The sequence below is a fragment of the Strix aluco genome, chromosome 7, assembly GCF_031877795.1.
Source record: "Strix aluco isolate bStrAlu1 chromosome 7, bStrAlu1.hap1, whole genome shotgun sequence".
Classification (NCBI taxonomy): Eukaryota; Metazoa; Chordata; class Aves; order Strigiformes; family Strigidae; genus Strix; species Strix aluco.
Window position 1 is genome coordinate 32,170,987 of NC_133937.1, and position 26,386 is coordinate 32,197,372.

At 49.4% G+C, this 26,386-nt stretch overlaps 1 protein-coding gene across 9 annotated transcripts; it reads left to right on the forward strand.

Annotated features, from left to right (window-relative positions):
- The first annotated feature begins 726 nt into the window (after positions 1–726).
- Positions 727–24,714, forward strand: ADRB1 (adrenoceptor beta 1). Of its 9 annotated transcripts, none has more exons than XR_012624031.1 (4): positions 728–2,061; positions 11,413–11,467; positions 17,931–18,185; positions 19,905–24,714. XR_012624031.1 is itself a non-coding variant. In XM_074831319.1 (3 exons), the coding sequence occupies exons 1-3, from the start codon at positions 772–774 to the stop codon at positions 12,456–12,458; spliced, it is 1,605 nt and encodes a 534-aa protein (XP_074687420.1). In that variant the 5' UTR covers positions 727–771; the 3' UTR covers positions 12,459–13,763. The 9 variants fall into 9 exon arrangements, 4 of the variants coding, with proteins under 4 accessions (XP_074687420.1, XP_074687422.1, XP_074687423.1 ...); XR_012624034.1 differs by lacking the exons at positions 17,931–18,185; positions 19,905–24,714 and adding exons at positions 3,744–3,865; positions 14,731–15,285 and having other exon boundaries at positions 729–2,061; XM_074831319.1 differs by lacking the exons at positions 17,931–18,185; positions 19,905–24,714 and adding an exon at positions 12,199–13,763 and having other exon boundaries at positions 727–2,061.
- Positions 24,715–26,386: the final 1,672 nt, after the last annotated feature.

The window sequence follows — 26,386 nt, forward strand, 5'->3', positions numbered from 1 at the left end:
CTTGTCCCTGATGGGGACATCCCATGGGAGGGTGTCCATCGCTCTTCTATGGACAATGATGCTGATAGTGCTGGTATTTGGTATTTTACGCTTTCCAGGCATAAAGAGGGGGAGCACCTGCTCCAGCAGCTCGCCCCGGGTGAGCCTGACAGCGCGGGGCAGGGAGGGCGTGCGGGGTGTCTCTGGCAGGGGGTGGTGTGCCACCCTCCAGCTGCTGGGGATTCAGAGCCCACCTCCCCCGGGGCTGCAGGGGCGGTGCCGAAGCCTGGCTCTGCACCAGGGTGGCGCTGAACAGTTGGGGTATAAACCTGCCTCTTCCCAAGCCCCACTCCGGAGCTGCCGACTGACTCCCTGCTGCCCCCAGCCCGCTCCCACCCAGCACCGGCAGCCACGTCCCGGTGCCGCAGCCCCGCGGGAGGAGTCCCCCTGCCCGCTGCTGCCCACGGACAGCCCCCGCACGGCGCGGGAGGGGGGGGGGGGGGGGGCGCGGTGCGTGTCTGTGGGCAGCAGCCGCGGGGCAGGTAGCGCGCGGCGGCGCGGGCAGGGCCACCCCGGCAGCGCGCGGGCAGGGCGGGCGGAGCGGGCGGGGCGGCCCCGCCCCCGCGGTGCCGGTTGGCGGCGGGCGGTGACGCGGCGGGCGGGGCGGGGCGGGCCGGCGGCGCGGGGCCATGCGGCAGCCCGGGGCGGCGGCGGCGGCGGCGGCGGCAGCGGCGGCGGCGCCGCCTTCGCCTTCCAGCCCGCGGCGCGGCGGCCGGAGCGCCCCGCACAGCCATGGGCGAGGGGTGGCTGCCGCCCGACTGCGGCCCCCAGAACCGCTCCGTCGCCGGCGACGGGGTGACGGCGGCGGCGGCGGCGGCTCCCGGGAGCCGGCAGCTGCCCGCCGAGCTGCTGTCGCAGCAGTGGGCTGTGGGCATGAGCCTGCTGATGGCCCTGGTGGTGCTGCTCATCGTGGCCGGTAACGTGCTGGTGATCGCGGCCATCGGGCGCACGCAGCGGCTGCAGACCCTCACCAACCTCTTCATCACCTCGCTGGCCTGCGCGGACCTGGTGATGGGGCTGCTGGTGGTGCCCTTCGGGGCCACGCTGGTGGTGCGGGGCACCTGGCTCTGGGGATCCTTCCTCTGCGAGTGCTGGACCTCCCTGGACGTGCTCTGTGTGACGGCCAGCATCGAGACCTTGTGCGTCATCGCCATTGACCGCTACCTGGCCATCACCTCGCCTTTCCGCTACCAGAGCCTCATGACCAAGGGTCGGGCCAAGGGCATCATCTGCACCGTCTGGGCCATCTCTGCCCTGGTCTCCTTCTTGCCCATCATGATGCACTGGTGGCGGGATGAGGACCCCCAGGCCTTGGAGTGCTACCAGGACCCGGGCTGCTGCGACTTCGTCACCAACAGGGCTTACGCCATCGCCTCATCCATCATTTCTTTCTACATCCCCCTCCTCATCATGATCTTTGTGTACCTCCGGGTGTACAGAGAGGCCAAGGAGCAGATCAGGAAGATCGATAAGTGCGAGGGCCGATTCTACAGCAGCCACGAGCAGCCACAACCACCCCCGCCCCCTCACCCTCACCACCAGCCCATCCTCGGCAATGGCCGAGCCAGCAAGCGGAAGACCTCCCGCATCATGGCCATGAAGGAGCAGAAAGCCCTCAAGACTTTGGGCATCATCATGGGGGTGTTCACCCTTTGCTGGCTCCCTTTCTTCCTGGTGAACATCGTCAACGTCTTCAACAGGGACCTGGTGCCAGACTGGCTCTTTGTTTTCTTCAACTGGCTGGGCTACGCCAACTCCGCTTTCAACCCCATCATCTACTGCCGCAGCCCCGACTTTCGTAAGGCCTTCAAGAGGCTGCTCTGCTGCCCCTGGAAAGCTGACCAGCGGCTGCACGCCAGTGGTGGGGAGCTGGCCCCGCTGCCCGGGGGCTTCATCAGCACCGTGGGGTCCCCTGAGCGCAGCCTGGGAGGGACCTGGTCTGACTGCAACGGGGGCACGCGGGGCGGCAGCGAGTCCAGCCTGGAGGAAAGAAATAGCAAAACGTCCGATTCGGAGTCCAAGGTATAGGGGAGGGGGTGTGGGGGGCCGCGTTGTTCCTGGGCAGGGGGAAAGGCAGGCAGGGAGACACGCAGGAGCAGAGAAATCCCCGGCAGCTGCCTGGTGGTAAGGCCAATTCCAAGCAAAACTGATCCCTGTCTTAGCGGGGAGAGAGCGGGTGTTTACATAGGAATAAAAGCAGGTGAACTCGTGTATGACATACCTCATCCGAAACTACAGCAAACAGGAAACCGACTGACCAGAGAACAAAGAAAATAAACAGCCCGTCCCAAAGACAGCTTACATTTCGGAGAAGCGCTTTTGGAAGGGGCTGTGGCAGCAACGCCCTTCGCTCGGGTGAGTTGTCCCGGGACAGTGCTGGTGGTTGAACCTGAGCATGGAGGTGCTGGCCTTTGGCTGCCGATCCGGCTGCAGCCAGGGTCCCAGCTGTCCCCTGCCTCGCCCGGGGCTGTCGGACACCCCGGGTCTCATTCTCTCACCCACAGCACCGGGCAGATTTTGGGGAGGCACAGGGTCTGTGCTGCAGGTGCCCCAGGCAGAGACTACGCACCTGCGGGCGAGACGAGTTTTAAGCTCGGGGTAGCTGTGCTCCCCTCTTCCGCAGAGTAGCGATGGAGAAAAATAATGAGTAATGAGGAGTACAGGTATATTTTGAAAGGGGGTAAAAAAACCGAACCCACACTCTTGTGCTTTTTCCCTCTGCATCAGCAAGCAGTGAGTTATTGTGCTTATCTCCTTCGGCCAGACAATAGCAGTCAGGCTGACAAACTTCTACCTCAAACTGTGCATATTGTACAGGGGAATAAACGGACCATGTTTATATTAAACAGCACATTTACATACCACTAATAGTATTTTATGAAAAGGGGGGGAGGGGGGCGAGAAACCTTCTGCAGCTTGTTCATTGTAATTACAGATGAACAGGGGGAAAAAAAATCCTGGCAACAACAAAAATTTACTGCACATTTTTTAAAAAATGGCGACAAAGCCATTTTTTGCACAGTGTTAGGAGTTGTAAAGTTATTTGAAGATGTTACTTGCGCACACATACACACGCAAATTAAAAATGAAACGGAGGTTTGAGTAACACCGACCCTGAACCTGATTTCTGGTTTTGTCTGATATGTTATAGTTTTATTGAGAGAGTGACTTTTTTAATATTATTTTATGAAGGTACTGTAAATATATCCATATTATAAATTAAAATATCTTAAGAGACTTTTTATTTTTATTTCCAAATGCCCACGTGAATCTGCTGTTATTTTAGCACTTGTGTGTCATTTCCATTTTCCTCTCTGTGTGTGTTTTATAACATATTTATACTCTGGTGCAATTTACTACTGTGTAAGTAATTGGTCTATGTGCAATAAATACCATTGGAGCACAAGCAAGCATGTCTCTATAGGTTTTGAAACAATACCTACCTATAATGGGAAGAACAGCATTTGTTTTTCTCCAAAGATGGCTCAGATTACCAATACAACTCTGTTTAATGGCTTTTCCTGACACAGTATTGTAAAAAACGTGTTTGAAACCCAATAAGGTTGTGTTCCTGTTGCACTGAGGTCTGCTGACTTCCCTTAAAATTAATAGCTAATGACAAGGTGTTTCCACTCTGATAATGAATACACTAATTTTCTATAACTATTCCTTTCTGGAATATATTCTTTTTTTTTTTTTGTTAGGAGTACGAAGCTGGGAGTCAGGAGACCAGAATATTTAAGATTACAGACGATGTTTAATTTGAAAGCTAAAAATGGTCTCAAGTAGAAAGAAATCTCCATACGCGGTACACGCCACCCCACAAGTAAGTCCACCTCATGCCGACAGTGGGCCTGATTCTGCCCAAGCAAGGTGGGTGGTGTGTGCTTGGCGGGACCGGGTCCTGGTGCTGAGCATGGAGGTCGGGGGACACCCCTACCCGAAAAGCAGCTGGAGGAGGCTCGTGCCCTGTAAGGGGAGATGGCAGCCAGGGAGCCAGTCGCAGGAGTCCAGACTTTGGTTCCCTCTTACTGTAAAAAAGGAGTTAACCTCTGAGGGAATGGCTGGGGCATAACTGGAGCAGAATTGGTCTCTGGGACAGACTTAAACGCTGCTGAAACCTCTTCCGTGTCACTGGGTGAAACAAAACTACCTAGTTTGTAGATCATAAAGCTAATGGTTATGTGCACTGTGGCTTCAGTGTGCTGCTGACAGTCACATACATATTCCTTGGGGGCCAGATTATGATAACTGAATGTTATATTGTGGACTGATTCAAGTAAGGAGGTGCTGTGAAGAGAAGGGCTGCAGATTTGCATCCCTGGTCCAAAATATTGTCTTCCTTTATTGCTTTATGAAGGTACACTCTATCCTTGTGGTTTCATAAAGTTTTTCATTACTGCAATGAATACATAGCAGACAGAGCAACGAAAAGGCAGCACAGAATAAAGTGAAGCCATTTTCAGGTTTATTAAACTCAGAAGTATAGTTAAATTAGAAATCAGCTTCCAGGAAGAGCACTTCCCAAAGCGAGTTCTTTAAGGTAGTGGCCAATGGTTTAATTTTTAAACCCTTTGACATTTTTTATGTTTTAAAAATTAAGGAATTTGTCCTTTGCAATTTCTAACCATGTATTTTCAGGAAGAAAAAAAGTTGCGCTTTTTATGCAAGGACAAAATAAAGGGACCAAGGAAGTAAATAATTTTCCATTGATGTTACTGGGGTTCGATGTGAGCTGCAGTTAATGGTGTCTCCCTCGATAATAGTGAAATGGTCTCTGTAAAATGCTGGGGTGATGTCAGATCAGGTACTAAGTGAAGAAGGCTCTGCCACCAAATTATTTTTTTCTTTTTAATCTCGTTTTGTCTGTGATTCCAGCAAAGACAGCAGGACCAAAAGGGTGCACAGGATGGCGATGTCTGATGCCAGTGACTGCGACAAGATGTTGGCAGTGCACGTTGGGGTCGGGACAGGATGGGGAGGGAGCGCTGCCCTCCTCCTGCGCGTTGGGGATCGCAGCAAGCCAGGGCAGGACTGAGTTCTTGCCTGCTAGGTAGAGCAGGACTGGATCCTGGAGAAACATGGTCCCTAGTGCATGGGGTGGGACAGTCTAATGGATTTGGCTCGTTGTCTCATAAATCAGTTCATATACTTAATTTTAACCATCTGAATGCCCGTGTCCTTAGACTTTAAAAAGTGATGAAAGTTTTGTCTCAACAGGGTCTGACTTAGGTGGGAAATTTATGGCCAGAACTTGCTCAGCTTCTCCTGCCTAATAGCTGTGCTGGGTCGTGCTTCCCCTAGACAAGTCTAATGGCATTGAGAAGGTGAAAGGTAGGATGAGTTTTGCCTGTTGGCCTCAGTAGGGCCAGCTGTGCGAGCAAAGTGGTCAAGATTTGTCTGCCATTGAGTTTTGGCCAGTCAGGGACTTGTTGGAAGAGTCTGGAAGCTGGCACATTGATTGCCTTCGTAGACAGCTAAGATAATCCACCTGGCAGCATGGATGGCAGATGCCAGTCCATCTTGCATGGTGTAAAAAAGACGGTGGCACAGTAACGGTGTGGACAGAGCAGGACATATGGCACGCATGTGTGCGAGGAAGGGGAGGCTGCTGGCGAGCAGTCTGCTGTGGATCACTCTCAGAACAGGCTGTTCTCCGCGGAGAAGAAGGATACTCTGAAAAGTGTTACGGGGCAGCTGAAATACTCCTGAGGCAATGAGTCAAACACTCACGATGAATATTTTTTTTTGACGAAAACCAGACATGGATTAGCAATTGGAGCTGCAAGTCAGAAAGTATAGGTGGTAGGCATGCAGCTGCACACGTACATGGGCAGGAAAGTAACAGCAAAGAGCTGCAGGCCTGCAGAAAAGGAAGACACAGGTAAAACAGAAGTCTGCTCGGAGCAAACGTCTTGTGTCTGCCAGGACCAAAATTATTTGGCGAGGGTGCCTGAGACTTCCACATGCAAGACGCCCGATTCTCAAAGGCGCCGGCTGCACTCTAAGCAGTGTTTGCTCAGCACTTCTGAAAAGAAGGCTGCATCTCTCCATGTGCTTAAATGGGAATATATCAGGTGGAAAGCCTGGCTTCAGATTTCTGTGTGTTCAGGAAAGTTAAGGATGTTTCAGACACACAGCGGGCTGTCAAGGTGCCTGCAGAAGGGCCTCCCCACTGGTGAGTGCTGCACAAAAGCACTCCTGCAAATTCACTGCGCTTTGAGACCACGACCCTCGGCATCAACTGGCTGTAGCTCCAAGCAGTAACTGATGAACTAATGAAACTATATGCAAAAAACGTGGTTTAAGATTGTGATCTGAACTGTGCCCATGGCACACGCAGCATTTGACGGCATCAGCAGGGTGTTTGTGATACAGCACGCACTGGTTCTGCAAACGCTGCTTTCCCTTTTGGGTAAGCACATGTTTTCAAGTATAAGGACAACTTCTTTATCAGCTTTTTTTTTTTTTCCCCCCTAAACCCTATCTGAAGTTGAGGTTTTATTAATAGCTTATAAGTGGCTAATTTGCAAACCTTCCTTGTGCTGCACACTTTCCTAATTTATTGTAATTTCCCGTCCGGTGGAGTGCACTTACTTCCTTTATGTAATATATCAGCTGCTGGGCTGGAAATTGTGCAGCTATGAACTGAAAGAGCAGACTTTCTTGAGGCCAAATGCGGTCAGGCATCATTGCCACTGGGAGCAGAATTTGACCTGATAATCTAATCTTATACGAGAGACTATCTATCTCCAGAAAAGTATTGTTACCAGCAGTAAATGACCTCTGCTAATGAAGCTGGAGCAATTAGTCCTGTTCAGAGCTGTCAAGAAAATGTTAACTGCTGAAAAACAGTTAACATTGGATAGCTCAAATAATGAGTGTTTGTTTGCTGGTGTGTGTTAGGTGATGTGTTGGGAAATAATTATCCTTTGACTAGCAGCCAGTTTTGTACTAATCAGAAAGGAGAAGTCATGTTCTGTTTGAAGGATTATACCTAAAAATAGTTCTGTTACCACCACATCAATGAGTGAAATGAAGCAAATTCACCAAGACGTACACACCTTCTTAACATTTCGCTTTTCATCCTAAAAAGTCATTGTTCAGCTGGAACTTTCTGTTTGATCTTGTCAAAAGCACTAATGTGATCTCCTGCAATAGCACTAAGCACACTCCCTGCAAGGAGCATTACCCTTGCACCACTGACTCGCTTTCAGAGCCTGCCAAATTCCCGAACGCACCAGGAGGAAGTAAGGAGTCTTTCTCTTTATATAAACAATCGCAAATAATGTAAGATCAACAATATTTGTGATAATCGTCTCTCAGAAGAAATCGATACACTTTTTATTTGAGATGTTTGTATGCCTGTCCATCTGCAAGGAGCAGCCGTGGTAACAGCAGGTGATTTATTTGTGCAATTCAGTAACTTCAGGCTGTCAAACTGTGCTCAAAAAAGTGATGGAGATAGGAAAAGGATAGAAAAGGTGATGCTGGTGAGCAAACCCAGGTTTGTCACTGCAAACAGCAGAAACTGGGACATCTTTTGCCATGCTATAGGTGTTGCCTTTTACTGGTAAAGTCTAACTGGTTTGGATAGGGATGTACCAGGCAGATGCACTATAGAAATGCAGGTTAAGAAGCGTGAGAGGTAAGACACTTTCCATACAGGACCATGCCACCAAGGGACTGGCAGCTGAAGCATGCCCCAAACATCCCTAAAAGTTTTTCTTAGTCTTTCTGGATAACAGCAGCAGACTGGAGCAAACCTTAGTGGCTTCTCAGCAGCTGTAAAGCCGTGCAGCTCCCTGGCCATCCATGGCTCCCAGGACACGTGCCTCTCCTCAGGCATCTTCCTCTCCCTGCCAAGGGGCTGTGGTTTATGCTGAGTTTCACAGGACCTGTAGTGTCCCCTCAGCCTGGAGCCGTCATCCTCTTGTGTGGTGCCAAACAGGAGGTTTCCAGTGGCACCCCGAGGGTGGCACCAGTGCAGGGGGTGGGGGGGGCTGCACAGGTGCTGCAGGGTGCAGGGTGCGCCCGTGCTGCCTCGGCTGTGCCGGGCATGCTGGTGCAAGCTGCCAGGCACGCCGCTCCCTTGAGTCATCGCTCCCTCCTGCAAACACCAGCGACAGAATCAGGCCCGCCGTGCTGGAAATGGAAGAGTGTTTGGGTTTGTTACGTAAACTGGCGACCAGCTTCCTGGTTCACAAAAACTGGCAGCTTGGTACGCACGTTTGCTTCTCAAACTGACATTCTCTCTTCCCGCCCCTCGACTCCCGGGTTTTTCCTGGCAGTGTTTGCTTGCTCAGCCTTAGCACCCAGCAGCACAAATGTTTCAGCTGTGCCCCAGAAGCAGTGTGCATCCAGATGTGAACAGTACCAGATGCCAGGCAGTGTCTGGGTTTGGTCGTACCCATTCCTCCCAGTTTTGATGCTCAGTTATTAATACCAGCTGCTCCCAAGTGCAAAAGTACCAGACAAATAGGAAATGAGTCCTGACCTCCAGGTCCACAACCTGAAGAAGAAAATAGAAGCTTACCAAGCTTTTGCCATTGCCATGGTTAGCAGCGCATCTCAGATGTAATGGTATGCCTTTCCCTTCTGATCCCGTGTAATGCACCAAATCCTGTTGTCCTTAATGAGATTAAATGGATTTTCTCCTAGTTTGGTGCTCCAGCCATTAGCCACTGTTGTGCCTCTCTAGGCAGTGATGTACCTGTGCGTACCTGGCCTAGTATCTGAAAGCCATGATATTTAGACTTATTCCTACCAAAATTATTTTGATGATTGGTCTTAAGCTCATTGGCACAATGTGTTAAGAGGTAGATTTAAGTGTATAAACCAAAGAGGTAGTCAGAGCCACTAAAGAGCTCAAAAATCTCAGCAGCTGCTGGGTGTATAAATATTTCAGCTACCAACAAGTCATTTTGCAGGGACAGACGAGTGCTGCAGCCCTGTGCAAGCCACGGTGGTGGACAAATGCTGCCACCCAGGCCACCCCAAGGACATCTCACGGTGCCCCCAGCCACCCTCCCTCTGCTCCCATTTGGGTGTATAACGCTCCCCTCTCACCTGCCCAAGCATCGGAGGGGACCCCAGAGGTGTCCTGCGACACAAAGGTGTGTGTCAGCCCGTGTCCCCCCCTTGGGGGGGACCCACCATTGTGCTGCAGAGGGAGGAGCACTTCCTCTTGGACTGGAGCAGGTAAACTGGGAGACGTCCCACAAAGTTCCCATTGTTTAACAGCTCGCCTACTTGCAGAGCCGGCCTTCAGCGAGGGATGTTTTGTTTGTCTGTTCTTCCCCTAAATACTCGCTTGGGAGCCGTCAAATAAAATCTCAATTAGCTCGCTTACGACACGAAGCACAGTGTGGGATGCGTTCCCTGGCAGGCAGCTACCCTTGCTGCAGTGCAGCGGCGGAGGCAAGGGGGAGGCAGGAGGGGCAATGGGGTGACCTGTTGCTCACCCCGTGCCCTCCCCGACTGAAGCATCGCTGGTACCCTGGCAGGTTCCCATCACCAGACTAGGACAGCCACAACACCAGTGTGCCCAGGCTGTGCCTGAAATCTTGGCTCTGACACAGAAGCATCCAATATGCTCACGAATCAGCTTGTGTCAAATATGCAGGCTTTTTGGAGCTTTTATATAATATTCGGTGCAAGGCAGCTGCTGTTGCAGTAATTGCCAGTAACAACAGGTATTGTAACAGTGCTTTAAACCACCTTGAGAGCATCCACGGGAGAAGTTTTGTTCCTGTTTCACTGCCAGGTGGTTACTAGCTAGCTGGCAATGGGATGAATCCATGTCTGCAGTTTTCAGCATCAGCCCATCCAAGCTGGGGCTGGTGCTTACACCCTCCCCTCCCCAGTCTTCAACCCCCCCATTGCATGTCCCACTGCCTGGACTGGCTCTGCTGCCTGTGCGACTGTGTGGGCAACGGGCTCCTATGGCTGAAAACCAACCCTACCAGAAAAGGTTTGTGTCACCTGATCCATGCGGGTTGCACAAACATGGGTAATGGCATGAGGGGCATGGGGACGTGCAGGGTGATGGGGCTGAGATCGTCTGTTTGGTAGCAGCCCTGATTTGGATCCATAGCTGTGATCATGAATCTCTTCCCGGTGGTGATGCTGCAGAAGCTGAGACCCAGCCCAGCACCCTATGGCCTGTCATTTTGCCTGGCCTGTGTTGGAAAAGCAGGACTCGCCACCCAAACCTTCCCTCCCTTCAGGGGCCATGCTTAATATTATATTCAGAAGCTTAATGACTAAGCCATTAAGCTTCTCATTGCATGTGAAAAGTGAAAATAAATTTAGTTTTGTACAAATATTTGTGCAATAGAAGAAAAACATGCTATAAGTCTGATTATCTGCTGTGTGGCTAGACCAGAGGGACAGATTCCTCAACTTTTGGCAGAGATAGGAACCAGGGGAGCTGAAAGAGCAACTCAGGTACCAGGTGACAGCATTAAGCTGTCCCCAACTGCAAGAGGGTGACATGGCAATGAGCCATGGTCAGTGGAAAAATAATTCCCCAGGAAGAGCAGCTCTGTTTGCCCAATGTCTTTGTGTGGATCCCAATGCTGATGGGCACCACTGAGCTGTTAGTGACTTGTGAGTAATCCTCATCGTGCTTGTCTTCTGGTGTTTAACTGCTTTTATTCCTGCGCACATCGCTCATGTGGGAGCAAGGAATGTGGTGATAAAAAGTCTGGAATGATTTCAGTGCTGGAGAGTTTCCATTAATATATTTCTCATTATATAACGCTGCCATCACTGTCCAAAATCTGCTAAGGTGCCTTTTAGGAAGGTGGAACATTTCTATGTAGCCATAATTAAGAAAGTGGTGTTGTAGAGCATTCTGGGCTTTGATTAGATACTTTTAATTGCACCGGATGTGCTTGGGCTTGGTATGGCTTTCTTTGCCTTTACATTATGAGGCACCTCATAAATTAAATGGTTGATGTTGTCAAATGCATGCCATTAGCACTCTGAGCAGATAATCCCTTTGGTGGCCTCGTCGGAGTCTATTGTAGGACCCGTCTCCAGATAATGGCCTGGAAGAAGAACAATGGTGCTCCGAGCTCCCAGGGACTTCCAGTCTTCGGTTCTGCACTTCAGAAGAGAAAAATTATCATTATCTGCATGGCTCAAGCTCCCTTTGAAATGTGGTTATTTTTTACTCATATACTCCAAGTATTTTCTACATGACATCAGTGAGAAACTTGAAACCCCCTTTGAGAAGAGAAAGATTTCCTGCAGCCCTATTACTAAAGAAAATGGATAGATCAAGTAGTAAAGTTCAATGACTTACTTAGCATTAAATAAGAAAGAGAATAATGAATTGGATTTTGTGTGCCTGTTTTTCCTCTGCAGGGAACAGTCAGGCTAATGGATTTTCATTGCTTTCTGCTTCTGTTCATCAATCTAGGTGAGTTCAAAACACTGCTGCCTTTTTGTGCTCTCCTTTCCCTGCTCACGTGTCACAACTTCAAGTATTTGGAGCTTAGCAAACACATAGGTTTTCTACCATATACACCATCCTGACCAGTGTGGAAAACACAGAGGGTTAACCCCCTATGTCCAATGATGTCTGCGTGGACATCTGTATTTTCTGCTAGGTAGCTGCAAGTAGGCAATTCCTTACCTAGGGTGGACACTAGTTTCCTACTATTATGAGCCCAGGCTTTAACGTCCTTCAAGAGAGACACTAGTTCCCCCCTGGGTTCACCAAAATCTGGTTAGGTCTCTAAAGCCCTCCTTTGTTTACAGGCTTTGCTGAGCACACTGTAGGGCTTTTTATTGGGGAAGGAAGGGAGGTGGTGTAGGAGGAAACTGTTACAAAGCTATATAACATAAACAACTTTCTCATGTAAACTCCAAACACTGCTTGGCAAGGAAGAGGTTAAACCTAGACGGTGGATAGGGGGGACTCATTAGGGCAAAGATATAAATAGCAAGTCGGGAAGGCTGGGGAGGGACACAGGGGAAGTGAAAGCAATGAGTTGACCCTAGATGGGGTGGACTCCCTCGGCTTGCTGAAAGCCCTCTGCTGCTCTGCCCTCGGGGTCTGGACCTGGGTCCTTCCCAAGTCATCCCAAAGCGAGGGGATGCTCAGACAGAAACCCTCCATCACTGATTGGGAGTCGTATTTGTTCAAAGGTGAACCTGAAAGGTGTTCAGGTCATCTGAAGATTTTCTGCAGAGACAGAAATTGCTGCTGCTCCTGCTTGCCCCGTCCTGCCCCAAACCTTCGCGGGGTCCGCCAGCGCCTGCCCAGAGCCAGGGAGCTGCTCTCTGCCCGCTCGGATGGTTGGAGCAGGATTTCCGTTTTCCTACCAGCCTTGATGCCTCAGGCTTTCTGGTCTGTTTTTTGTCCGAATGGGAAATGCATAATGAGAAACTGTTTAAACAACTCATAGTACAAGGAAACTCGCTGGAGTAAAGTACAACGTCATAATTTATTTCCAAGGAAATGATGTACTCTCCAAAAGCACTCCACTCAAGTGTTGAAATTTAAAGTTGCAGGGTAATTGCTGGCCATCTTCAGTGCTGCCTGCAGCCCTCATGTAGGTCTGAGCGTGGTGCACAAGGAGGGCAGGATTCTGCCAAAATCATCTGTGCTGCTGTCTGGTCTTGCCACCAGCAACCGTTCAGCAGCAGGTTATTGCAGATCTTTGCACGCAATGAGACGCTCGATGTGGGTATAACTCTGCTGGTGAAGAGGCGCCAGGCAAAGTTATATAAACTCTGTGCCAACGGATATGTTAAGATATACACAGATGTTAGCGAGGGCGTTTCCTTAACAATGTTTTAAGCCACCCATCCCAGCTATGTGGACCAGGATGCCAAAGTGCAGAGAGTAACCAAGCGAAGGACCATCTCCCCTGTTTCCCAGGCCTGACATTCGGGGAGGGTCTGGCTGTCCTGACTCTTGGTTTGCTTGCATGGGTAGGTCTGGACAGCCTGGTGCTGGTGAAGGAAAGGCCAGGAGCCAGCAAAGCTCCGGAGGAATTCTCTTGTTCTATTTCCAGCCCTGCTTTTTAAGATGCAAAGGGCTTCAGATCAGATGCATTTCTGAAGCTTATCTGTGTGAATATTTGACTGCTTATCCAAACAGAACAAAAACCTTCAAACCTCTGAGGTCCATCCATCAAGAGCCTTATCTCCCCATGTCACCGTTCAGCTCCCGGCTGCTGCTGCTCAGAGCCTCCCACCACCCGGGGCTCAGTTTTGCCCACCAGCTTCCCATCTCCCCTCTCTGGGCAGCTTCACAGCGTTATCCTTGGCTCCCTGCCACTTCAGTGATGGCCTCTGCATTGCATGCAGGAGCAGCAGGCTGCTGCATGGTCTACAGCCAGCCAGCATCCCAACGGACTGCATTTGTGCTGCTGTATCACCTCCCATCATTTCCATGTAGCCATCTGGGCTATGGCCACAGCCACGACCAGAGCAGAGCACACTGACTCTGCTTGGCCCCAAGAAAGGAGAACATTTGTCTTTTTTTTATGGGCTATTAATGAAGCCCAGATAAAGACATGCAGTCTCCTCTATCTGAGGTTCAAAGACTGAAATATCCAAGGAGATTATTTCTGATCCCCTCTCTGGTTTTGTAACAGGTACCCTAAATCCCAGTGGTTGTGTCAGGGAGGAGGGAGTCTCAGCCCTCACCGTCTGTCAGCCACTGGTCTCCTCTGGCAGAGGCTCCCTCACCACTGCAGTGGGGCTGCTTAAGATCTCAGATGGCAGCCCTAAAAACCCAGGTGGGCTCTACCCTTTGGTAGCTGAGCACAGCATGTGAGCCACCACGATGCACTGGAAACATAGCACATGCAGGGGTGGAGCACCAGCAGGTGGTTCGTGGCCAGGTAAAACAACTGCATAGTTAATCTTATGCCCAATTTATACAGTATGTTATTCAGTCTTGTCAGAAGAGCCTTTGCAGTGCTTGGTATCGGGGCCACAGGACATTTCTTGCTTTGAAGCTGAGCTGGCACAAGGAGTTGTCTGCAGTCCTGCTGTCCTGTCAGAGCCATGGCCAAGAACAACAGGGTGAAGACTTTGGAAAGAACCACCCATCCACAGCATAAACGAGTTTAAATGGGGACCTGGCTGGCTCAGGGTTTGAGAACAGCTTTTAAGTACATCAGAGGTTGAAATCCTGTGCACAACAGTGGGGATCAGAGGTCTCTGATGCTTTGTACTGCCTAGTCTTGGCCTAGATCTAGACAAGCTTCGGCATCAGGGTGGCCTTTTCCAATGGGGACCATTTTCCTATGGTCCTTTTCACAGGAGACTCTGACCCATGGGTTGTTGTTTCTCCCCTCCCTGTGGTTTTAATTTTTTTCTCTGTTTTGATAGTCAGAAGGGTAAGACTAGTTCCCATCTCATATGTAACAATGAATTTGACTCAATAGCAAAAGGATAAATGTACTTTTTATACTGTGGTGTATGATAAGCTATTTATAAATATCATATCACTTCTGGGTCATCTTCAGGGTTTAAAATAAAGTTTTAATTTAAACATAATTTTCCAGTGTTGACAGATATGATAAATACATTTTTGTTCCAATAAAACCTAATTTTGACAATGTTTTGCAAAAATCATGACAAGCTAAGGATTATTCTCCTGATTTTTTTGCATTGTTTGTCTCTATGTTCCAGTGTTTAGTTTAACGTTACATTCCATTATAGAAAAAAACATCTGTGCAGGAATTCGTTCACCAAAACCTCTGCTTAAGGGATGGGAGGATGCTCTTCAGCAGAGCGATGGAGAGAGGCATTAGCTCGTGTTGGGGCAGTCACAGCACCTCTCTGCACCATTAAGGGACACTGTGTCTCCCTTGCAGCTCCATGGGTTACCACCACTGAGAGGTACCCTGCCTTGAAGGGGCACAGGACTGGTGCTGGAACAATGGGAGCAAAGGTGCTTGGTCACAGCCCAAGCTCCCAGGCCTGTGTGACACTACTGCAGCATGATGACAGCAGTACGTTAGCATTGCTTCAGGGAATCACATGTTTGTGCAATGGCCCAGGACCAGAGGGGTCTGTCCCTGGTGGAACATGGGACTTCTTTTACACTCAAGACTCCCCCACTTAAATCATTCCCACAGGTGTGAAGATGGTGGCCACCTCCTCCCCTCCAGAGCATCCCTCCTCTCTTCCAAAGGCTCCTTTTCAGGCTTTGAGACCAGTGGCAGAACCAGCCCTCAGAGAGCTGCTGCAAAGCCTGGTGGCAACTTCACGGCAATTGAGCTAACCTTAATATTTAAGGTGATCCCCAAAGAAAACCAAGAGGGCACAGTGGGACAGATTTCACGTCTGGAAGGTGAGGTTAAACAAAAGTCCTCCATCGACAGGAGGGTTACATTCCTGTTGCCTACGCTAACTATCTATTGATGAGCTGAGTCCCTCCAGAATTTCCCTGGACCTTCTCTGGTTTTCCTGCTTTCCCATGTAAACAGCTCTGAGGAAGATTTCTTTTTCTACAATCAAACATTTTCATTCTGCAGTAAAATAGCTCTTACATCAGCTACCGTTGTATTGTGGATGCAAATGAAGCACAACAGAGCCCTTACATGTGAGGTGAATGGGTCAGATCCTGTGTTTGAACAACAAAAGCATAAGGAACAATTAGCAGAGATACAACTTGTTTTAAAGTGCATTAAAGCTGCTATCTTCTGAGCCCCGCAGCTTACAGCCCACACCTCTCATGCCGCCTCCTCGTTAGAGAGTCAAACAAGAGATGGTGCTATTTGGAGAGCAAGTCTGTGTGCTGCAGACATGCAAACACTACACTTGTATCCACATGGACTGGCCTCTGTCTGTGAGCTGCTTCCAGCTGCTGTGCTGAAAATACCTGGGAAAGGAGCATGCAGAAGGGGAGAGAGGTCTTCCTCTGGTGGGTTGCCATGTTGCTCAGGCTGCTTTCATGGTGATACCTAGAGGACGTCATCTGGCGTGGCCAGCTATGATAATCCTTTCAGTGCAAACAGGTGCTGGAGGATAATCTTGCTGTTTTTCTTGGTTAGGGTTCTCTTCAGTCGCTAAGACTGAGCAAACAGGATTATCATTGCAGCGATTCAGGAGGTGAAGTTACTGGCGCTGTGTGTCCATAGCTCTGTGGACATTTGTTTCCAAGGCAGATGCTAGCTGTTGCTGTCAGCAGTGAAGGGCTTTGCTGGCCGACTCCTGTGGTCCTCGCTCAGACCTGCGCTGTGCCCCTCAGGGACGCAGGCTGGATCCGAGATGCAAAGCCCATGCTCTCTACAGCTCTCATGGAAAGATGTGTCCACCATCCCCCCAGCTGCAGGTGGGATGGAGACTGCCCAGCTGTGCAGCAGCTAGCAGCATCGCCCCAAAACCTGGGCTGGGCCAAGGCACTGGTGGAGGAGCTGGAGGAGGACAAGGGGTGACAGCTCTGGCTGGGCTGCCAGATCTGCTCAGCCAGGGAAGGCTTGAGGCACTGCAGATCCCTGCAGGTTTTATGGTGAACCAGCCCCTCCTGGCTCAGTGAAATTTCAGAGCAAGTCTGTCCCTGTGTAAGCACAGGCTCACGCCTCCAGCATCCAGGGAGTGCTGCACTCATCCATTTCCTTTCAGTCCTCCTCTACCACTCTTAGAGATCAGCCTGAGCCCTGGTGACACTATGCCTCTCTGGTGACTTTGCTATGCAAAGTCAATGCCTCTCTCTGTTACTCTTTTACCACCTTTTGCTTCTGCTGGTAACAACCCTTGACACCCCCCAGCAACTCCCTTCTCTAGCAGTGAAGGAGGACAAGTAAGATTTGTGACACCAGCCTCTATACAGTCTCTGTGCACAGACACCTGCTACCCTTTACTGGTTTGCTTTGGGACTTTGCTGAGACCTAATTTCAGTAACAGCAAAGCTTGGCTTCATGGTTTTGTGGCAATCTTGGCCCAAAGCTCTTTTAAATAACAAATTTCAAAATAAGCATATGTGTACGGAGATGAATACCAAACTGCAGGAATAGGAACTGAAGACGTGCAGCTCAGGAAGGGTTGTTAAAGCTCCAGCTTGTAGCCGTGCTGATAAGGCAGTTTCCAAGAAGTTGCCCAGCCCCTAAATTCTAGAAACTCTCTCTTCCCAGGTCAATAACCTTCTGTGGACTGAATCCTGGTGTCACACTATGAGCAAACATGGTCCAGGCAGGACCTTCTGCAAGTGATACAAGAGAGAGAAGAACCTGTGTTGCCAAGAAGGGGTCCAGAAACTTTCTGGTGTAGAAAATGAAAACACGCAGTGAAAAGCACATTTGGTAATTCTGGTAGTTTGGGAAAGCACAAGAAAATGTGCTTCAACTTCACTCTTCTTGGCCAAGTCTCCTCTTTGCCTGTGAGGGGATCGAGGCAGCGTTAGCTGAGCTGCTGTTCTCCGTTTCCTGCTCTGCACAGGCAGCGGACTGCAGCGCTGCAAGACTTGGACTCCCTCCGAGGTCTCCCCTCTTCCCGGGGAGTGCTGGATCAGCCCCGGGAGCAGGGCTCTGCACCCAGGCTGCCTCGACACCAGCTCCCTCACAGCTCCACTCCCAACTTTTCACCAGCCTTAACTTCAGACATGAAGAGAGACTCTTTGGAGAGAAGGTTCTCCATACCATCCCACAGATCCGTTAGCAAAAATGTTCAGTGTGGCTCTAGAGAGAGCACCAAGACAGGGCTGATTAGACTCAGCTGTTTGGCTTCCTCGTTTCATGGGGATTTTTAAAAACATCTTATGCAGGTGCAGAAGTTGACACAACAGAGCATGCACTGTGTTAGGGTCTGTCCAGCTTGTGTGTAAACACCACTAGTCCCTTTTTAAAACTCTTAGGAGCTGTTTCATAAACACAAAATATTTTGCTTAATTTCCAAATCATGTGCCATTTCCTTAGCAGACCTGGTGGTGGAGGAGCCGCCCATGCGGACATGGACTTCAGCCCTGTGTCCTGCAGAACAATCCTGGGTCCCTGCCAGAGCTGGCAGCAGAGCCAGGCAGAGGCTACCACCTGCTGGACCTTTCTCATGGACTCCGTGCTCTGACCCTCTCCACAATGCCATTTACTGATGGCAGCCTCAGAAATGCTGTGTGCTGAGCATCATGGCACAAACATCTCTCTCTGGCTTTTCATCAATAACAGAGCTCTGGAGATGTGAGTAAGCCATGTAAACGGTGAGGATGCCCAAGGAGTAGTTTTGTGGGCCTGACCTGTTTGTTGCTTGTTTGGGGTCTGACGTGTGTTTTCCAGAGTCTGGGTGTGCTCTCTTCCTTGCTGGCCCTGCAGAACAGGGGCACCTTTCTGACCTGAGGCAAATTGCCAGAATCTTGCTGAATTGGGGAACCTGACATTTCGCCATCAAAACTTGCTCCTACCAGAAAAGGAAATGACTATTCCAACATCCCTTAAGAAGGGAAAAAAAAAATTCATGCAAACTAGATGGGCATATGCCTGAATTTCTGTGGGATCACATACTTGCATAGGGATCTTGAGGGTCTTCATGGGAAGCACCCTTGCATGCTTAGGGGTCTTCATGGAAAGTGGTGCTAGAGTGTAAACTCAAGCTCTGCTGCACAGTCATGCATCATCATGCAGGCAGCACTCCCAAGCAGCCAAGTCTGGTCCACAGGGCTGCTGCTTTTGTGAGGGTGCCAGACCAGGCTTGTGTAATCCAGGCAACCCAGGGTCATGCTTGTCCCACTCAAGGAGCATGGCCAAATGAGTCCTGTAGCTCACCCAGACTCCTGCAGCCTTGAGATTAAGGGACTTGACACCTGCTTTGGATGAGAAAACTTTGGGGATCTTGCAGGGCTGAACATCCACTGCTGCCAGCTTGTCCCAGGGCACTCGTGGTGCTGCACCGTGTGCATTTCTGAGGCAGATACTTTGGTTTTGCACCAAGCACAGTGAACGCTATTGGTGTAGTTTCCTGATCTAGGCTTTTTTTTGATTGACCTTCTCCACTGAGCTGCCCTGAGCCTCGGCAGGTCATGCTAGCTCGCACGTACAACATGCCAGGCCTCGGCTGCCCAGTTAGCCAGACTCTGGGGAGGTCACTGAAAGGACTCCAGTGGCCTCAAATAGGAGTTGACTCATGCCCCATGAGATCAAAACAAAATGTCTCTGCATATGAAAAATTATTATGGAAACTGTATCATTCATGCGCAAAAGCCGCACTTCAAACTTTATCATATAAAATACATAATATTATAAATGGAAGGAAAAATTGCTTGAGGCCTGGTGCACATTAAAATTGTTGGCGTGTGAAAATGTCCCTTCCCATAAACACAGATATTTCCGGGGTCTGGTACACAAGTAGGCATCCACAGCTAGAAAACTTGAACCCTTTCCGCACTCCTTCAAAGCACTCATTTTCTGTAGCCGTAATTCATTTCTAGGCTCATCTCATGTCTTGTCAAGAGTGACCCAGAGCACATGCTTACGATGGAGTTATCAATATGAGGCAATGTGGTGGTGTGACAGGTATGCTTCAGGACCTCATAAATACAACAGCAGCACCAGAGAGTCTGCCCAGGGGCAGAGATAGGTGCTGAGAGCACCCCATGGGCAGGCTGCAGCACTTGGCTCGCTTAGGTCTTTGTGGGAGGTCTGACTCTGTGGTCAAATCCTCCCCCTCTGATGCTGGCCAGGATTTGACCATGGTGCTCAGCAATGCAGAGGCCCTGCAATTCCTGTGGCTGCCATCTGCAGCTTGATCATATTCCAGCAACAGCTGATTGCCATGGTCCAGGTACAAGGATTTAGCATATCACCTTGAGGAAAAGAGCAGAGGATGGCTTGGCACGCACAGCAACTGCAACTCTAGGGAAAAAATGAATTAATGTGACTATTAACCAGCAATTTGTCATACAGCCTCTAAACCCAGCTTCTGATGCTGTGAAGTGTACAGTGAAAAGCAATGGATACTTCTGCACCTCCTCTGGCTTCTCTGAAGTTCTTTGGTGCTGGGAGCAGGTGAACAAGGCTCTTTGCTGCTCATCACATGGGAGAAGCGATGATGAATGCTCAGTTGCTGGCTGCAAGTGGCTTTTCGCTCTGACCTGGGGCCATGGGGCAAACTGTAGCTCAGCCTTTCCCTCTGTATGGTGCTTCCCTCCTCAGGCAGGAGCATCAGGAGCTGGCTGCGGGCACTGCAGAAGCGCTGTCTTGTCTCCTCGTAGTCTGGAGCTGAAAGCACTTGCCATTTATCACTCTGCTGTGCCTCACTACCACCACCCTGCGACACCTCTGTGGCAGAGGGGTCCCACTGCACACCCACCAGCATCTGGGCCTGAGTGCAAACACGTTCAAACTCCAGGCGATACAAAGAGCCAAGTGAAGTAACCCATCTACACTACTTGTCCACTCTTGCAATCAAATTACCCTTTTTTTCACCAAAAACACAGGCAGCTCAGGACAGCCAGTTACACTGTGCAAGCCCATCGCTGATCTGCATGCCTACAGAGCACAAGAGCTGTGAGATGGCTGACGGGCTCTTAGGCTCTCATGCTCTCCTGCCCCAGTGTTATGGGTTGGCTGTGAAATGTGGCTCAGCTAACTGGGCTCTACTGGTTCCCTGCTGAAGCGTGTTCCCCTAACTGACATCAGGAGACATCCAGCTGCGATGACTAAGCTCTTCTTACATTCCAGAAATCCAACAAATAAATGTTTCCTGAAAATAAGATAGTGTTTTATTTTGGGAAATGAGTGAACCATCAGCCTGGTTGCTTTTGTGTAGGGGGCAAAGCTTCACAAGGACCCACGGGGCACCAGGCGGTAACATCTTGTGTGCCCACCCTCCCAGCTCGCCTCTCCTCCTTTGATGGGTTTGGAATGAGCTCTGGAGGTCTAACTACAGAGAGTAATGATGTGTGAAAGCTCACTTTCATTTTTCACTCTACTTTTTTGGAAGGTGGAACATTTTACAGTTGACAGGACCTTGCTAAAGCCATATGAGGCAAGCAACTATTTTTAACCAGATGGAGACTATCTGAGAGCCTACTGCTGAATCATTTTAAACAAGGAGGAAATCATGGGATCCAAAAGTGGTAATGGGGGACATGAGTGTAGAAAGGCTTATGTCCTGTGCTTTTTCCAGTAACTGTTCAACTACTTCAAGACTATGATGACAACTATCTGAAAGTGCCTGTGAGGTCACTTCAAGTAGCTGCATTTTACAAAATGCTTCTGCTTTGAGAGAGAAGCAGGTGCTCAGGTTAGAGCAGCTTGAGGGGCTGTCTGTGATCACTAACCCCCTTCGCACCCTGCACCGTGCTCTGAACTGTGCCGAGTGCAAGAAAGCACTTGAGCATCTCAGTACTGCAGTGGTCCGAGCCCCCATAGCCCTGTCATGTGTTAGCTGGGTGCAGTACGCTGAATGTTTGGGGGACCACAGCCTGGGCTGAGAGGAGAAAGTGTGGCCTCAGCCCTGGTCTGGATGTCCTTCCACCTGACAGCAAAAACCATTTCTCCTTCCTCTGCTCACACTAGCGCAGAGGTGGCACTTTGAATAATGTTGGTTTGCCAAGTGAAACTGGCCTTATGGATAAACTGAAGAATTTTCTTCCCATTTCCTTTGTCTAACATATCTCAGACTCGCAGCAACACCCCTTCTTGCTGGAGGGCTGGCAGCTGTGCCCTAAGGCAGCTCCTCACACAAGGAAACTAGGAAACAGAGAGCTACAAAGCGCAGCTGCATTACAACTCCCCCACAGGCTGTGACCCAAACTGTGTTACAACCCTATCAGCACCTTGGTGTGAATTAATGCATAGCCTATTTATACTCGCTCAGAGCATAGAGGTGGTAAACACATGTACAGTGTTAAACTTTATTCTGAAGTTTGTGGCTCCATTGCACGTGCAGCATTTGGCCTCGGAGCTGAGCTGAGTCCATGTGGAAACACGGCACTGCTCGGGCACACCATGGTGCCAGACCAAGGAAGGAACATTTCTGCAAGGCTTTGTGGTCTGCAACATTTTCCCATTTTGCAAGGGGAAATCAAACCTCCTTCCCTGACCTACTGGCCTGTCCTCTCAGTATCGCTGAAACCATGGTGGGACACGTGTCCTCAGCCCCCTTTAGACCAGTCTCTTGGCTCTGATTTCCCAAAAGCTGCTGCTCCTGGGTTCCTCTGCATTGAGAACAAAAATCAAACCCTGTCCCGGGTTTGCACTGCAGCATGGCTGGGGCAGAGTGTGTGGAGATGACACCAAGGCTTGTTTCTGCTTGTCTGCTTGTTACACAACAAAACATAGTGTCTGGCTTTTGGGGAGATGGGAAAGTTCAAATGAACTCACAGAATCATCTAGGTTGGAAAAGACCTTGAAGATCACCTAGTCCAACCATTAAAACTCTTTCTCTGACAAGCCATCAGGATCATCTACAGGAGGAGTAAGTGCACATCAAGAATAGTTTTAGCTGCCAACTTGGTGGCAGTCTTGAATGAAGAGTCTGTTGGCCATGGTAGGTAGGTTGCAGCTCTCTCCGGTGTCTCTGCTGCACTGAATTTGCCTTTGCACACATCCTAAATGTGAGCTATGAGACCAGGTGGACTTTCTGGCTGCAAGGATCCACAAGCAAATTTAGCCAAAGGGACTGGATACATCCCCTTTAAAAACCTGTCAGGGTCAGTGTCTTCACTGAGCAAAGCTCAGAATAAATGAACCCTGAACTCAAAGTTTTTAAGAGCAATTATGAAGTGAGAGGCGCAGCACGGCCTGCTGTGGCTTCCGCCAACCTCTGCACAAAACCCAGAGTGCTGCAAAGCCCCGGCTCCATATTGGGTAGTTGTAGCTGTCACTGTAGCTGTCAGCTCGTGGTTTTGCTCTTACTGTGCAATGGAAAGAAGTAAGAAGCGGGGCTTGTATCACTACCTGTGATGTTAAATGCAGTGCAAGCTGCCGAGCTCACATCTGTGGTCTGTGGGGCCTTGGAAACAGACTTGAGTCTCCCATGGGATTCAGCTCCCGTGTGGGATCTCAGTTCCTGGAGAGGCCCAGAGCTGTCCTTCCAGACCCTCTTCTTCTCCCTTTTCCACCTGGTTATTTCTGATCTCATCCATCCTCTCCAGGTACCGCTGCAGGGGAGGGATGGCTCCCTGCCCACCACCCTCCCACTCACCTAGCTGGGGCTCACCACAACCCTGTGCAATGCTGACCTGGCCCTTTCACTTGAGGAAACGTGTGGTTCAGCTGATGCCGTTGATTGGCATCCAGCATGCCTACACTTGTGCGCCACGTGTGGCTTATCCTGTCCCTGCGCCTGCAATCTTGAGTAATGGGGCCTGACACGTGTGTTTTTCCAGAACGCAATCTCTTCAGATCAAATTAATTCTGTGATTTCCATCTGCTTCCTCCTCTGCATAAATGATGAAGACTTCCTGAAGCTAACGGCCAAGCTTGCTCGAAGCTGGGACATTAAAATTAATCTTTTGTTCTTGGGTACACTCTGGTGACTCTGGGTGCTGCTTCTCCCTTCTCGCCTGCAGACCCATAGGTCCCAAAGCTGCTGGCAAAGAGGCATTTTAGCAGGGGAAGAGGAGGGCAGGGCAGGGTATGAAGTGACTTGTCTGTGGGTTTGAGACCTCCCAGAGGCTCACACTGAAAGATCTTTACCTCCTTGCCTGCGCATGGGGCGAGGGCAGCACTGGGGGTCCAGCCTGGGGTCCACCACAAACAGCCTCAAATGAGCCTGCATCTGCACCCCGCTTCCACAGCCCAGGGGTGAGGCCGGCAGTCACCCAGGTGTTTCTGAGGACGTGGTAACTGAGGGCTGTGTTTAAAAACACCAGAAAATATCTCCTTCCCAATTTCACAGAATCACAGAATTGTCTAGGTTGGAAAAGACCTTGAAGATCATCCAGTCCAACCATCAACCTCACACTGACAGTTCCCAACTACACCATAACCCTCAGCGCTGGGTCAACCCAACTCTTAAACACCTCCAGGGGTGGGGACTCCACCACCTCCCTGGGCAGCCCATTCCAATGCCTAACAACCCGTTCTGTAAAGAAATTTGAGGGGCTGAATTGGATGTTTGTATTTGAGCCCTAGTGACACTGTGTCCTGTAGGTCCTCTTTGCATCAAGAGGAACTGAGATTTTGATGGGAACATCTTCTATTGTGCATGCATTTCCCCTCTCTGCTTATCAGGGGTTGCATCATGTTGCTTATATTAAAGTCTAAAATACAGATGAAGCTGTGAAGCATGAATAATAAATGCTCCTCATCAGTAGATACCCCAGAAGCACATCCCATTAATAAAGGGTATTGGGTGAATAAAATGCCTTTTTCTCCCTGATCAAGACATTTTTGTTCCCTGCTTTTTAGCAAAATATAGTGTTGGGTCTGAGCCAGGATGTTTATATTTTTGTGCGGATCAACGTTTGCATTTTCTCATGTATAGTTCTATAACCTGACTGCGTAGCATAAGTAGTGCTGGCACCACAAAATTTTCATAGCCTATAAAAGGCATGGAGCAGAAGTCTAGAGAACATACCCTGCATCTGTCTCCCACATGCAGTGCAACCACCAGTACTTATCGTACAGGTATGACCTCTCTCAATCAGCGATCTCAAAGCCCTTGGTGATGTGTATTCCTTCTTTTTAAAAAAATGCTAATCACGTCCTTATCCAGCTTTTTGTTTGAACAAGATGCAGTATCCTGGTGCTAAGCTGCAGCTTTCTTGGCTTGCTCTGCTCACCAGGTGGGTCTGTTCTAGTGGGATTTTTAAGTGTGGTGGATTTTAAATTAATTAGTTAAAAATTTGCAAACCTGAGCATGCAGCCTTTGTGCTTACTTCAGTATCACCCTTCAGAGACTGGCCTGGTTGATGCTTTCAGTAAGGTCAAGTCCTTTCCTTGTACAGAAGGTGTGTTGCCTCGCAGCAAGAGGAAAAGCAGCTCTAGCCACATCTGCCCCATCAGGCCCCTCTGTTCTAACACTGGTTTTACCTGCGTCTGCTTTTGTCTTACTCCTTTTGTCCACAAGTTGTGAGGTTTGCATCCCTGTCACACAAGGTAACACTGTCAGTGTTTTCCTTCTTGATTGTTCTGCGTGTAATTTAGATTCCACTAGCAGCATTTAGATTATGTCACTGCATCTTTTTAACGGTGTTTTTCTTGGCTGCAGGTTTGATTTTCTTGGCATTGCAGTTAGGGCATCTTTACAGGCATGTACACTTGCTAGCTGCACACTTCATTTCCCCTTTTGTGCACCTTGCGCTCGCCTCTGCAAATCCAAACTGCAAAGTACTTATTTTGCAATTCTTTCCTTGCTTGTTTGCAACAGCCAACGCAAATTCTCTTCCCCTTTAATTTTCATACATCAGTACTTATCTTGGATTAAAGTTGTCCTTATACTACATGAAATCATTAAAGTTTTCTTTTTGATAGCAGTGCCTAGAAGATCCAGGCAAGGATCAGTAACACTTTGTACTGGATCTGCACAGGCAAAACCCAACTCTCCCAGTCCCCAAGTGCTTCTGCTCTAACCTTCACATGGGACAACAGAGGGATATGGACAGGAAAACAGGAACATCAGGAAATGATGATGCAGCATTACCCAGCATGATAGACATACGTGCTTGGCACTAATCATTTTCAGACCTTTGTCAGCAGGGATTTCAAAGGAACTGTGAAGGATAACTAGGTACTTTTGAGTGTCACTGCATCCACAGCTCTACTGTCACATTTTGCTTGTCCTTCTTTGGATGCACACCTTCCCAACAGGCTGGATTTAGGATTGATTTTTCCCTGGGCTGTTTAGCAAAGGCCATTTCTTACTCCCAGCAGTTCTGTTTTCAAGGTGTCTCCAGCTTCCCACAATATCAGTGCAGGGCTCTTGGTGGATTCATTCAAATCCTCACCTTTTTCATCCCTGATACTATTATAACACAATCTGCCCTTTCTTGTAAGTGCTGACAGTCAAATCAGACATGTTCAGTTTGCCAGTATAGAGCTGTGTTTTCTTATATTACCAATTATATTTCTTGCCTGTGCCTTTTGTAAAACAAAACCAAAGCAATAACCCCCCAACAACAATCTTTTTCTCCTCTACACCCATCAGAAATCCTATAAAGGCCTTCAGTTAGAACCTGCATCTTCCTTTTCTCTTCCCCTGCCCATATATTGTTATTTCTATGCTCTCTGCCCCAGCACTCCTGGCTCTCAGCTTCCACGGCCGCAGCACCGGGCCCCAGCAAGCCCATTGCTGGCTCCCAGGATAGCCCGGAACACCACGGGCAAACGTGGTATGTCCCACACTTCCCACCACACAGAGCAAATTCACCAAACTCTTGGCCTCCAGGAACCTAGTAGCAAACTAGAAACACAAGCAGAGTGCTGCCCTCATAACT

Bases quoted from the DNA above. Each gene is read 5' to 3' on its own strand.
- ADRB1 (XM_074831319.1), top strand. From the start codon at position 772: ATGGGCGAGGGGTGGCTGCCGCCCGACTGCGGCCCCCAGAACCGCTCC. The intron at 2,062-11,412 runs GTATAGGGGAGG...TTTCCTCTGCAG, and splicing joins CGTCCGATTCGGAGTCCAAG to GGAACAGTCAGGCTAATGGA. The intron at 11,468-12,198 runs GTGAGTTCAAAA...ATTTGTTCAAAG, and splicing joins GCTTCTGTTCATCAATCTAG to GTGAACCTGAAAGGTGTTCA.